This window comes from Miscanthus floridulus, chromosome 1 (genome assembly GCF_019320115.1).
Source record: "Miscanthus floridulus cultivar M001 chromosome 1, ASM1932011v1, whole genome shotgun sequence".
In the NCBI taxonomy this organism is placed as follows: domain Eukaryota; kingdom Viridiplantae; phylum Streptophyta; class Magnoliopsida; order Poales; family Poaceae; genus Miscanthus; species Miscanthus floridulus.
In genome coordinates, this window is record NC_089580.1 from 5,457,532 (window position 1) to 5,472,071 (window position 14,540).

At 48.8% G+C, this 14,540-nt stretch overlaps 1 protein-coding gene across 1 annotated transcript; it reads left to right on the forward strand.

Moving 5' to 3' along the window:
* Window positions 1-11,093: 11,093 nt before the first annotated feature.
* On the forward strand, window positions 11,094-13,831 carry LOC136471593 (uncharacterized). Its single transcript, XM_066469339.1, has 3 exons — window positions 11,094-11,582; window positions 12,008-12,355; window positions 12,453-13,831. Exons 1-3 carry the CDS (start codon window positions 11,163-11,165, stop codon window positions 13,083-13,085), a joined length of 1,401 nt encoding a protein of 466 aa, XP_066325436.1. The 5' UTR covers window positions 11,094-11,162; the 3' UTR covers window positions 13,086-13,831.
* The last annotated feature ends 709 nt before the right edge of the window (window positions 13,832-14,540 follow it).

The following is a 14,540-nucleotide window of genomic DNA, read 5'->3' on the forward strand; positions in this document are numbered from 1 at the left end:
GCTAAGACGTAGTGGTCATACGGGGTCTGCCATCCGGAACCTGTTGGGATGACTAAGCTGACACGCAGAGGCCCCTACCTGGTGCACCAACTATTGGTGTTTCGGACCAGGGGGGTCCTCAACCAACTAGTAAATTTGGACTGCGTGTTCCCAATCCCGGATGGTGATGCAAAGAGACACAAGGCTTATACTGGTTCAGGCAATCGGTGCCCAACATCCAGTCTGAGAGATCGAACTTGTATTCCTTGCACTGAAGTGCTTGTAGTAGGGGGTTACAAGCTGGGTGAGAGAAGGAGCTAATCCCAAGTCTCGGCGTGGAGCGGTGCGGCTGCTTAAGACGTTGCTCTTAGGCAGCCTAGGAGTGTGCGTGTTATAGGGTGTTGTTTTGTGTGCGCGTGTGTTCCTCTTTTTTAGAAATGGCCTAGGTCCTTTCATTTTATAGTTGAAGGGGGGACAAGGGTAGTACGTGTGCTAACTATACGGCATCGTGCGAACGGAGGCGGCGTGTCTGAGCCCTGTAGCCTATTCCTGTGGTGGCGTGGTCGCCAGAGTGGTCCGTCCTTGAAGCGCTGAGGCGACATGTTGGTCACATCCGATCCTGTGCGTCATGGGAGCTCTAGGGCTACCTCGAAGCGGGCGCGGCGGTCATCATGCGGGTCGCTGTAGATTGTCGGTGCGCGAAGCCGAGGCTCGGTTGGTGCCTATGCCGAACCGTCATGAGGGGGTCTCGGCAGACGTGAATCTCGAGATAGCCGAGGCCCTGACATAGAGTGCCGAGGCTCGGAGGGAGCGGTTGATCTAGTACGCTGATTTGGAGGCGATGATGACCCGGACCAGACTTCCCATACCGCGTTGTCTTTAGGGCAGGGGTTACGGGGCACAGTGTAGTGCAGGCGCTGATCGTGGGCACAGCGCCAGGACACAGTGGCCGGTAATCCCCGCCGCGCCTTGTCCTAGCTGGTACGGCGTTGATGTGACTCCTTGTCCCGTCGACCATTCCGTGGTGTCGAGCCATCGTCCGGCTAAGATTGCAGGAGTGGTTGACGCGTTAATGGGACATGACGTGCTGTTGGGAAGACTGGTCGAGGTGGGAGTGGTGGGTTACTGCCAAGCTAGCCTCGAGCGATACGGTGAATCGCTGTCTCGTTCGAGGCTGTACGCATGGGGCCTCGGGCGAGATGGAGATTGGGCTCCTTGTCGAGGCTTCCCGCGAGAGGCCTCGCGCGAGGCGAAGATTCGTCAGGGCGTCGAGACCTCCCATGCAAGGCTAAAGGCGAGGCGGAGAGCCAGTGGGCTCGGACAGGGCCGTTGGTGAACCCACGGCTTACCTTCTGGCTTCGTTGTTGATGGGGTTTAAGTGACTCTTTTGGTGTACGCTCGGGGTACCTCATTTTATGGTACCCGACATTGTCGTTCGATAGACATCATCAATTCCTACCTCTTGACCATCCATTCAGACAAGACATCAAAAACTTTATGAAAGGTGTCAAAGTGACAAACCCTGCACCACGGATGATGACTGGTGCTGAGGTTCATGCTCAGATAGATGCTCTCGTGCCCAATGAAGAAGGTGGTTTTGTGGGATATGGTGAGCAACATATGTGGACTCATATCTCGAGCATGATGAGGCTCTCCTATTTCAATGACCTTCTTCTGCCACATAACATTGATGTAATGCACACTAAAAAGAATGTCGCCGAGGCACTTTGGGCAACACTCATGGACACTGAAAAGTCTAAGGACAACCCTAAGGCTAGAGTGGACCTGGCAATGTTGTGCGATAGACCAAATCAAGAGATGCAGCCTCCTAGTCATGGCAAGATCTAGAGAAGGCCTAAGGCCGATTTCATCTTGAAAAAGGACCAAAGGAGGGAAGTACTTGAATGGATCCAGACGCTAATGTTCCCTGATGGGTATGCAGCGAATCTAAAGAGGGGAGTTAACTTAGGCACTCTGCGAGTCAACGGGATGAAGAGTCATGACTACCACATATGGATTGAGCGGCTTCTTCTGGTGATGGTTCGAGGCTATGTCCCGAAGCATGTCTGGCAAGTGATGGCAGAGTTGAGCTACTTATTCTGCTAGCTTTGTGCCAAGGAGCTCTCTCGGACCATCATTGATGACTTGGAAAAAGCGGCACCCGTGTTGCTCTATAAGTTGGAGAAGATCTTTCCACCCGGCAGCTTCTTGCCGATGCAGCATTTGATTGTGCACCTCCCGTATGAGGCACGGATGGGGGGGAGTGCAGGACCGTTGGTGCTATCCAATCGAGAGATGTCTGAAGACTCTTCGCAAAAAATATAGAAATAAAGCCAAAATTGAGGCTTCCATTGTAGAGGCATATATTCTAGAGGAGGTGTCGAACTTCACAGAGAAATACTACACTGAGAACCTTCCTAGCAGTTATAATCCACCCCCTCGTTACAATGCTGGCGAAAATGAATCGAACCTCAGCCTTTTCCAAGGGCAACTCGGAAGCGCAAGTGCGTCGACCACTAAGAAATTGAAAAATGAAGAGTGGCGCAGTATCATGCTATATGTGTTGACCAACCTTGTCGAGGTGCAGCCGTTCATTGGGTAAGTTCTGAATGAACTTGTTTTATTTCGCCGTATGTCCTTGTTTCTTCATCCAACCCCCTTGTTTCTTGTTGGTACAGGGAATTTCTTCGTCAATCCTGGCATGGATCAAGGCAACCTACCCCATAAGAAAATGATACCCTTCTTTCACAGGGTGCAGGACCAGAGAGACCCGATTTCATTTATTGGTTCAAACAGAAAGCCCAAACTGATGCGCCTATAAGTGATGAGCTGAGACAGGTTGTAAATGGTTGTGCCATTAGGGTCAAGTCATTTACCGGTTATGACGTGAATGGATATCGTTTTCACACAACAAGCTATGAGCAGAGTCAGCCCAATCGAAAAACCACAAACAGCGGAGTTGTTACGCTAGGCACTGATGGACTCGACTATTATGGAAGAATTGAAGAAATCTATGAACTATCATTCTATGGTTCCAAACCTCTTACTCCTATCATATTCAAATGCCACTAGTTTCATCCTGGAGTAACGAGATGGACCCCTAAGCTTGGGCTAGTCAATATTCGATCGGATTCTGTCTATCCAGGAAAAGATGTCTACATTGTGGCTCAATAGGCTGTCTAGGTTTATTATACGTCATACGCGTGCAAAGACGCCGAGCATCTTAAGGGTTGGTCTATTGTGCACAAGGTATCGCCACACGGTAAATTACCTGTCCCAAACGATGAAGATTACAACTTCAACCCAAACACATATGATGGAGAGTTCTATCAAGAAGAGGGCTACAAGGGAGGTTTGACATATACTTAACCGAAGAGATAGGAATGGAAGTAGACAATGAAAGGGATGATGACGAGGACGCTGGAGACGAGGTGCGAAATCTAAAGGACATACAAATGCTCAAGCGATTATGTTTAGGCAATGACAATGAAGACAACATTCCTTCTTCAGATAGTGTTGATGAGTTGGACAATGTTGATAGTGATGACGAGACCTATGATCCAGCTAATCTCAATCATGAAGATTATTTCTAATACATGTAATACCATGTTTTTTGTAATTATGTTTTGCTCATTTTTGCATATATTTCTAATACATGTATTACTATGTTTTTTGTAATTATGTTTTGTTCATTTTTGCACCTATTTCTAAGTATGTCTTGTTTTTCTTTTTTATTGTAGGTGATTGAACAAAGATGGCGGGCGACCGTCATAGGTCAGTGAACTCGATTTACCAAAGACCACGCCGGCTGTAGGAGGAGATGGAGGGGGCGGTGGAGGGATCGGACAGGAGGAGGAGGAGGACCGCCAGCCACAAGAGGGGGCCGTCTCCTCCCACACCACGTGAGGAGGAGCTGGAGGAGGAGGTGGTACCCGTGAGCATGAGGACGGCGAGTGGGAGGCGGCAGGCATGAGTTCCGCTTCCTCTGACTCCTCTTCGAGTGTCTACTTGCGAGGTCCCGCGAGCCTCCCACAGGTTCCGCTTCCTCACCAACGCCCAGTGATTCGCCCCGAAGGGCAAAAGTAAGTAACTTTATATGTTATCACCACTACTTTATATGATATGATGAAAAAACTAATATTTTTTCTTAATCACTTGTGCAGGAACTGGGTGGTTGTGTCAGGTGGTAGCGCACGGCTAGTCAACGACATCTTGGGTCTTCTATGCAGGCAACACTTCCCCCGCATTGTCACGTATGCACCAAAGACGGAGCCGGCCTACTCGTTTGACCACTACGCCGTTGCCCTCGATGCGGAGTACCCCAATAAGGCGACGCGGGTGAAGGCAGAGTTTTGGGTAAGTCTCCCTCGCACAACATTGCTCAATACGCCGCATTCATTGGACTTTTCTTGAAATAATGAATGGATACATTGCTTTTGTATGTAGACTTATTACAGATGCGAGGAGGGATTTGAGGCCAGGGTGGAGCAGGTGACTACCAAAGCCTGTAAAAAACTCGTCACCGACATGCATCACGAGGTGCGTATCTAGGCCATCGTAACCTACTACGGGTCGAAGCTTGGAGAGAGGAAAACCAAGAAAGACGCAAGAGAGATGCAGCTGACCTAGAAGCAGTACCTTGAGGTAAATGAAGAACATCAATATTGATTTGTTTTGAGATTAAGTTGGTTTAATTTGATCTTCTTATATGTCCAATACTTGATGACGTGTAGATGATTCTCTGGTGGTGCCAAGCGTATCCCGAGTGCTGGGCGATGGTGGTGGAGAGGTGGTTCACGGAGGATTACCTCAAGATGCACAGGGATGCCCGGGACCGTCGTTTGCAGATTTAAGGTCCAGCACACCATCAAGGCAGCCGCAGCCTCGCTGGATACAAACAAGCATGGGTACGCGAATTCATTTATCTATTATGACGCTTAGTTCTGCCTGATTTCTAATCATCATGTAGTCTTTCTCACAGTCGACGTCACATAGTGGCTAGGCTTGCTCGAACTTCTAGTCATGGTGTATGGCCCACAAGGGCAAGGCGACGTCCGACATCTCCTTCAACCTAGAGGACCCGCCCGAGGCATACACGAACCCGAGCGTCCACTCCCGCATCAGTGAGTACACTGAGGTGGCGAGGTCGCTCCATGGGCCAAATCATGATCCGAGCACCCAGGACTTCGATGCAGAGGCCGTCATGAGAGCGGGGCAAGGCAAGAAGCATGGGCGGTTCTGGCTTGGCGATGGCGTCATCAACACGGCCTCTACTCCCTCTCTCACCTAGATCCGAGCACGGAGCATGAGCGAGAGCCCGGCCATTCGCACACGGCCGACCGTTGCACAGCACCGGGTCGACACACTCGAGGTTATTCCTGTTTTTACTCGTCATACATTAATCTTTACACACCTTAATTAGCTTTGCATTACTGAAATATTGGAGTGAAATATTGTAGGTCTGGCTGGAACAAGAAATGAGGCAACGTCGGGAGCTGGAGGTCGGGCAACAGAGGATGGCGGCCCAGCTGGAGGCTGAGCGGGCCGAGCGGCTAGCCCAGGTGCAGAGGCTGACGGACATTACGGAGTTTCTACAAGGGCTTGGGCAACGTGTGGACTTCTCTCTGCCAGCTGGGCTGTTGGTTCCACCTCCGCCTCCGCGTCCTACAGCTGCAGCTACTCCTGTGAGTATGAAAGTTTTTTACTTTCGCTTGTGCTTTGCTTGTATGGCCTCTACCTTCCTAGATTAGCTATCCAAATAATCTTCTCTCACATGCAATCTTTTCTCCTTTGTGCAGTCTCCATCTGACGATGGTTCGAGTAATCCACCTCATGCACCTCCGAATGATGGAGCTGGGCCTTCACCACAGTCGCAGTGGCCGAGATGAGTGCACGTTGTATTTTTTTCATTTGTTGTTCACTTGGTGATGGACTTGTGATATACTTGTGATGCACTTATGGACTTGTGATGGACTTATGGATTTATTTGGATGGACTTGAGCACTTATTATTATATATGTGATATATATTGTGATGGATGTAATATGTGCGGATGGATGTATGGATGGATGAGATATATATGTGATGGATGAGATATATATGTGATGAATGAGATATATATGTGATATATGTTTGTATGAATTTATTTGTCATGATGGAATGTAAAAAAATTAAAAATTACCGTTTTGGGTCACTTTGCCGAGTGTTGCACTCGGCAAAGGACCCCGTTGCCGAGTGCCATGGTCACAGCACTCGGCAAAGCTGGAAAATTGGTTGCTCGGAAAACCATTTTTCTAGCTTTGCCGAGTGTCATGACCATGGTACTCGGCAAAAAAATTTAAAAAAAATTCAAACTTTGCCGAGTGCCGGCCAGAGGGCACTCGACAAAGAATTTTTTTTAAAAAAAAAATCAAACTTTGCCGAGCGCCGGCCAGGGGGCACTCGGCAAAGAATTTTTAGAAAAAAAATAAAACATCTTTGCCAAGGGCCGGATAGAGGGCACTCGGCAAAGAATTTTTTTAAAAAAAAATAAAAAATCTTTGCCGGGTGCCTGCAGGGTTGGCACTCGGCAAAGCGACCGTCAACGGGGTCGGCGCTGTGACAGTCGCTTTTCTTTGCCGAGTGCCCGATAAAAAACACTCGGCAAAGAGGGCTTTGCCGATCAATTTTTTTGCCATGTGTTCTTTGCCGAGTGCCGCACTCGGCAAAGAACCTGAATCCAGTAGTGAATATGACCTCAATGATGTAAGATTGTACAAACAACATGAGGGATTAGGACTATATTAATGATGTACAAACAATGTGAGGGATTAGGGCTCCATTAATGATAAGATGTTAAATAACATGACTTAAACAAACAAAAATCAAAACAGATGTAAAACAGCGTGACTTGAACAAACAAAAGGTAAAATCGTGACTTCCTGAGTATCAAAATCTTACATCCTCCTGGTGATGAAAAATTCGCTCTTTCACACGGTGTGATGATAAAATGACATGCTTATCCATCGCAAAAAAAAAAACAAAGTAATTTGCTCATCGAGAATGAGGTTTTTTGTGGTGAGCAGTCTAACATATGCAACTTGCTCGCATAGTCTCTCAAATAGTACGATCATAGAGATTTGGGTATGACTGTATGAGAGTATGAGTGTGCATGATGTGTGTACGTGTATGCGTCCAATTTGAGGTGTATATATGTATACTAATGATAAATGAACACTCTCTTCTGAAGATGAGTTTAATTAGTGCCTTCAAAAGGAGGAGGAAGAAAGAAAGAAATTAGAAGGAAGCAAGTAAGCAACAACCCATAACACCCGGTCTTTTGCACGAGGCGTAATACTAACACTAAACTGAAGTAGGCCCAAGATGGTACCCGTGCTAATAATACGTATGGGTATGACGCTAGCTACCTGATCATGGAAGGATTACTATATTATATTGTATTATATACACCACCAACCGAAAGGATGAACAGCGTATATACTCCATTAACAGCACGCGAGAGAACCCACTCCATGATTGTGACGCTTGCTTGCCAAATCCGACTCACGCTCGTCGTATATACGGTTCATTAATATTAAATCCTGCTTGGCAGATCTCAGCATATACCAATAATTAATAAAAGAAAGCACGACAGGCCGGCCGGGACCCCCCATCAGATCACCAGTAGCGAGATCCGTCGTCCTAAAATAGTATATTTCGTGTAGTACGACCATATAGTACAAAGCAACAGTAATCGGTATACCTACGACCACTTGCTTGTAGCCTTCTACTCTCTACTACTACACTGACTAGGCATGCAACATGACGGACTGTGTGCTGGTTATAGTATGTCCTTCTGGGCGGGCAAGTTCTTTGACATCTTGTTTATTTTGCAGAAAATAACACTTCTGATAATATAATGCCACGCAATAAATTTATTTTATCAACGATGGTCCCGTTCGCTTGGAGGAATTCTGAAAGAATCTGGAGAAATTTGTGAGAGAAAAACACTGTTTCGGATTAAAAAAAAATCAAGTTAGATTTAAGGGCACGCGAACGAGCGATAAAGCTTAAGGGCAGGAAAACAACAACGCCTATAGAACCATATAAGCCTATCTGACACTGTGACATAGAGAAGAAAAAGCTCAATACGATTCTAATATAACAAATACTAGTAGATTTGTATCTATCTATCTATCTATATCTATTCTACTTCTAATATACTATTGCAATATAACAAATACTGGTATATCTATATCTGTATGTATTCTATCTGTCCCGAAGATATGGACGGGTCCAACGCAGAGCCTGACGGAGGCGGACCCGTCCAAACTCCAACGACGACGGACGTGGCGGCCGAGACGCGACGAGCGTTTGCGACGCGAATCCCGGGGGATACGACCGGGACGCGGGACACCATCGCGCCAACCGCACGGCTTGTCTCGTAGCGCCCACGTCCCCACGCACGTCGGAGTCGTGCCAAGACTCGATCGCGAGCGAGCGGCACGTCACTGGAGCCGGGGCTGTCGCGCTCGCGCATGCCTGCCGTGTCCTGTGTCCGCGCCCGCGCCCGCGCCCGCGCGCCCGGGGAATAGATAGATATACTCCTAGACTACAGATAGATAGGGGTAGCGGTAGCAGCAGCTCTCGGGGTCAGCGCGCTAGCCGTAGCGATAAATGTGAGCGGGCCGCACTGGGCGCGTGGGGGCCCCGGCAACCAACGGAGGGTCTCTCGGCTTCCGTCGGGCCGGCCGAGGCAGCACGTTCCGCCGTGCCCGAACCTTCGCTTAACGGCGCCGTTTTCGGGGCTCGTGAGACCAGGGGTGTGGGCTGCGCGCGGCTGCGAGGGGCGGTTTACGCTCACCACCCCGGTAATGGATGGCGGATTTGGCCTGTATAATATATCTGTGGGTACCCCGTGACTCACCACCTCTGATTTCCTACCGTCACAAAATAGCTAAAATAAGCAGAAAAAACAACTCTCTCCTAGTAAAACATAAGTCAGCAGCATCTTTTTTATTCCTACTTAGAGAAAAGCCCACAATCAAGGTGTGTGGGGGGGGGGGGGACCTTCTCCCAAATATAATAGAAAGCATAAAATTTTAAGACATAAGCCCAGTGACCAGATGTCACAACAAACGTAGAGCTGGGTAGACGAGCGCCGCAAGGCCGGCCCATTGGTGCGACAAATAATGGGAAGAGGGAAATCATCGTGTTCGGTTGGCGGGATTCTTGCTCATGGGTTGCCAAGAGACGATACGAAAAGCGATTCGGCAATTGTTCAGGCCCACGTCAAGGTTATTAGGCCGATGGGTAAGTCGTTGAAGAGCGAAAATGTTGGGCCGTTAAAAAAAACTCAAGTAGACCTAGCTAGTGAAGCCCAAAGCCAAAACGGATCAAACCCATCTTCCTCCACGAGCACAGCACAACATGTTGTCTACTTTGATGGGAAGGGTATGGCCTACGTTTCTTATCTCATATCGGCTGCTCTAGAGGCCGATAGCCATGGTTGTCAACTATTCACAAGCTCGCTCAAAGATGAAGGGCAAGGGGATTTGCCGTGACTCCAAGGCATAGAGAGCCCTCCAAGCATTGCTACTTCATACACACCCAGCATATCATAGATCCACACGTGATATGCGTGGCATGAAATTAAACCAGTAGTGCATTGCCAACTTTTTAGGTTCATCATGTTGTATGGGTACTATTTCAATACACAAATCATTTCTCAATGTACTGGTTGTCAACGGCTGTTTCGTTTGTCGTACGTGAATACTATATATTATGCAGCTAATAGCATCATAACTCTCAGGTTTGTCATGGAGCATAGATGCCGATTTTACCCACCAATCATCTTCTCTACACATTAACTGTCGATGTACGTTACTTTTGTGGCCTCTGAATCAGCAACCTTGGATACTCACGCCATTCAAAGCGTTATGTTGCTGCCTTTGATAGAAACGTCATGCAACAAGTAACGCATTGCCAGCTTTTTTCAATGTATCCTGGTTGTATGGGTACCGTTTCTATCCAACAATCATCGTCATGCAACAAGTAACGCACTGCCAGCTTTTTTTCAATGTATCCTGGTTGTATGAGTACTGTTTCTATGCAACAATCATGGCCATGCAAACAATAACGCAATGCCAGCTTTTTTTAGTTTATCCTAGTTGTATGGATACCATTTCTGTCCAACAATACCATCATCTTACGTCCATTGGCATCATGGCTTTCAAGTTTATTGCAGAGCATAGATGATGATTATCCCTGCCCATTCATCCTCTCAATACATTGTTTTGAATAGCTCACCTTGGATATGTGCACCATTCAAAGAGTTGTCACCTTAGATAGACACACTATGCAACTAGTAGCGCATCGCCAACTTCTTGGGTCCATCGTGATGTATGGAGACCGTTTCTATGCTCGAATCATCATCTCAATGCATTTGTTATTGTTGATCCATTAACCATCTATCTTATGCAACCAATGGCATCTTGGATTTCTGGTTTGCCACGGAGCATGGACGTCGATGATTCTCTATCCACCGGTCATCATCACAACACATTGCTCAACGACAATTGTTATCCTTGTCGTGTTCGTAAAATCCATTGCTGCCACATCATGCAACTAATAGCACTGTCGGTTTCCATGTTAACCATCCATCAATCATGATCTCACGACAAGGCGCACTAAACCTTCCTCCAGAACTTTTGTTGTTACGCATGTAAAGCTTTGTACTCCACATGTTGCTATAGCATGACTATGGCATCTCTCATCTTTTGAACTCTTACATATTTGTTACTAAGGGGAAATGGTAACTTATGATAAATAACCATATTATTGGCTAAAAGAAAAGGTAAATAAGGAGCCATATATCAACGAGAAGAGAAGAAAAGTGCGCAGCCCAGGCCCCCAAAACCGGCGGCTGACACTGACACCAAGGGAGCGGTGAGCACACCTGGGGATGGTGACGGGAATCCCACCTCCACTCGCTGTCACACTTCCCAGCCTGCAAACCCCCCGCGTCCAGCTCGCCCGCCCGCGCCTGCCCCACCTTTTTCTCCTCTGCATCCCACGCCTCCCTATAAATTCGCAACCAGTCCCACCCCGCCGCTCTCATTCCTCGGCCACAGCGCGGTCACCAGACGCCCACCAAGTTTCCGCTATTCGCCAAAAGGTCCCTGCTGCCAGTGCCCGCCCTGTCCATGACCATGGAAAGGCGGCACGGCTTCTTCGCGGCGCTGCGGGAGGAGGTGGCGCGCGGGCTGTCGCCGGCGCGGGCGCGCCGCAAGTCGGAGGCCGCGGACCTGGCCGCCGCCGCGCTCAGGTTCGCCGGAGTGGTCGGCGGCGGCGAGATGCTGGCGCCGCTCATGGAGGGGCCCGATCCGGAGCCCAGCGACGGGGAGAGCGGCGGCTGCCGAGGCGCCGCGCGCGGGAGGAAGGAAGGCTGGGGCCACTGGGTGCGTGGCCAGTTCGCGCGGGCCCCGTCCTCCGCGGTCGCCGCCGCCGGCGCGCTGCGCAACGACCTCAGGATGCTCCTCGGCGTCCTGGGAGCGCCGCTCGCGCCGGTCCACGTCTGCGCCTCCGAGCCGCTCCCGCACCTCAGCGTCAAGGACACTCCCATCGTAAGCGCTTCTCTTGTCACGCTGCTGTTCTGTAGTTTTTTTTTTTCTTTTTCTGCCCCCTTGTTTGCTTGCTCCACGTTCCGTTCCAATCAAATGTTCGACGAAATGCCGGCGTCAAGATTTTCATGGATGTCTGTATCCGAGTTTCCTTGATTCATGGTCCTGTAGACTGTAAAAAGTTTGTTACCACTTACCAGTGATTACAGTGCTGTAAAAGAGTTGCTTTTGATTCTTAATGTCTGCATGTGTGGTCTTGGGATCTTTGACCGCTCTTTAGGACTGGTGTATATGACTGATTGTTTTTTTTCCACAGCTGTTGCCTGTTATGTGTTTAATTCAGAGATGTTTCTATTTACTGTTATATGCCTGATCTTTAACAAAATTGCGGTGTTTTTTTTTTATTATTGTGATGTGCTTCTCCACAGGAGACCTCATCGGCGCAGTACATCCTGCAGCAATACCTTGCGGCCTCCGGAGGGCACAAGCTTCTGGCCTCCCGGCGCAACTCCTACGCCATGGGCAAGGTGCGCATGGTGGCCACTGAGTTCGAGACCTCCGGCCGCCTCACCAAGAACCGCAATGCTGGACGCGGCGGCGAGCCTGGTCGCTTCGTGCTGTGGCAGATGGCCCCTGAGATGTGGTACATCGAGCTGGTTGTCGGTGGGAGCAAGGTGCACGCAGGGTGCAATGGCAAGCTTGTGTGGCGCCACACACCATGGCTTGGTGCTCATTCTGCCAAGGGCCCTGTTCGCCCGCTTCGCCGTTCCCTCCAGGTATGACTGTTGCTGCCCATGTCCCTGTTTGTGGTTTTCACTGCTAATTCAGTCACAGTCCCATAGAAGATGGTTCCTGAGTGATGTTCTTTTGCAGGGCTTGGATCCATTGATGACGGCAAGCATGTTTGCTCGTGCGCGGTGCATTGGTGAGAGGAAGGTGAATGGGGAGGATTGCTTCATCCTGAAGCTGAGCACAGACACTGAGACCCTCAAGGCACGCAGCGAGGGCCATGCAGAGATTATCAGGCATGTCACGTTTGGATACTTCAGCCAGAGGACTGGTCTTCTTGTCCACATTGAGGATTCGCATCTGACCCGAATTCAGTCAGCCGCCGGAGGGGACGCGGTCTACTGGGAGACTACCATCAGCTCGTTCATGGAGGACTACCGTCCAGTGGATGGTATAATGATCGCGCATTCTGGGCGCTCGGCTGTGACCCTGTTCCGGTTTGGTGAGGTTGCCATGAGCCACACCAAGACTCGGATGGAGGAGGTGTGGAGCATTGAAGAGGTTGCATTCAACGTTCCTGGGCTGTCCATGGACTGCTTCATCCCGCCCACTGATATCAAGTCTGGATCTGTTGGTGAGACCATGGAGCTTACTCATGGTGAGAGGAGCCGGGCCGGTCCTCCCCCAGGCTACCGCGCTAAAGTTGCTGCGCTGGAGAAAGCAGAAGAAGATAAAGTGGCATGGGGCGGTGGAACCATACTCGAGAGTCACAACTGATCTGCAGTCTGTTCATACTTGGTTCTCACAGTGCAGCTGCTGACCCTGTTGAATCTAGTGTAGGAGAGAAACAAGTGAAACTGAGAGGATTTGGAGGTCTGGTAAACCCAAATGCCTCCTCTGTATAGGAAGAAGCATGAGGCATTCACATGGTCTTGCATCTGATTGAAGCGGATCTGTGTGAATCATCCTTTCTGATCCCATCCAGAGACATGGTAGTAGGTAGCCTTGTTTCCTGCTTCAGTCTTTTCTTTTTTTGTCTGTTCCTAGTGGAAGGATTGCTTAGGTATGTTCTCCATTCCAACCGCATGAGAAGGCCATTGTGGTTGGTTCTCTTTTAGCTTATACTAATTGGTCGCTGCCGTCAGCGGGGAAGAAGGGTTTCCTCGCCAGCAACCGGCAGTGTTTTGGCCGTCGTGGCATCCGGTTGGCGGTGGTTCAGTGTGTTTTGATTGCTGATGGATTGAGCTGAAGCTAACCTCTCAGGGGAAAAAAAGAGAGCAGAACATCTGAATGGTTTTTACTTGTGTTTTAGTACTGGGTAGAACCTGTTAGATGTTTGTTAGTTAGCAGTGTTTTATTTAGTAAGTTATTTTGTTCCTGAACCTCCCCCCTGTGCATCTCTCTATATTTAATCATGAGATGAAGGATGTACTAGTGTTAAACAGATGGTGGATGTAATCTATCTCAAACATCTTTTTGAGTGTCATGGATTGAACTGTGTTTGTGATTGTCCTTGGAAGGAAGAAATGGAATGATTCAGGCTTTTTTCCAGCGTTGATGTGCAAACAGTGTGGCACTGGCACCGTCAAGAGAGAATTATCTATTTGACATTAAAACAAATCACTCTTCCGTATAAGGCACTGAAAATTTTGAACTTCCTTATCTAGCACTAACTTGAAATTTTCTTCCGTAAATGGCACTGCCGTCCATTTGGTGCACTAACGGTGTCAAGTGATAACTAAAATGATATCTATACCCTTCTACGTAGCATCAGGCCAACACCATGTAGTGCCAGATAGAAAAAAGAATAAATAGACATGTTGTCAAATAAGGAAAGCATAAATATCACAAATACAATTGTAAATAAAAACATGGTATTTTGATAATTGAAGAGTGCAAATAATAATCAATAAATTTCATGTACAAGCTTCACAAATTAAATTATAGCACCGGCAAGCGAGGCCGCCCTGCCCCGGCACACAGATGAACGCGGCGATGTCCATGCTACACGCGCTCGCCAAGAGGCTCACGAACCTGGAGATCAACATGGCGCGCGCGTCCACCTTCACAGCGCCCACGCCCAGCATCATCGATGCCGTCAACACCAGCTCGCCGTTGGCCCCCAGCACTGTCGCGTGTAGCCAGTTGGCGCTCTGCGACAGGTTGTTGCTGCGCACGGCCTGACAAAAATGGCCTCGCTCTCGACGTCCACCATGGCAGCCACCTTGCTGA

Bases quoted from the DNA above. Each gene is read 5' to 3' on its own strand.
- LOC136471593 (XM_066469339.1), top strand. From the start codon at position 11,163: ATGACCATGGAAAGGCGGCACGGCTTCTTCGCGGCGCTGCGGGAGGAG. The intron at 11,583-12,007 runs GTAAGCGCTTCT...GCTTCTCCACAG, and splicing joins GCGTCAAGGACACTCCCATC to GAGACCTCATCGGCGCAGTA. The intron at 12,356-12,452 runs GTATGACTGTTG...GTTCTTTTGCAG, and splicing joins CGCTTCGCCGTTCCCTCCAG to GGCTTGGATCCATTGATGAC.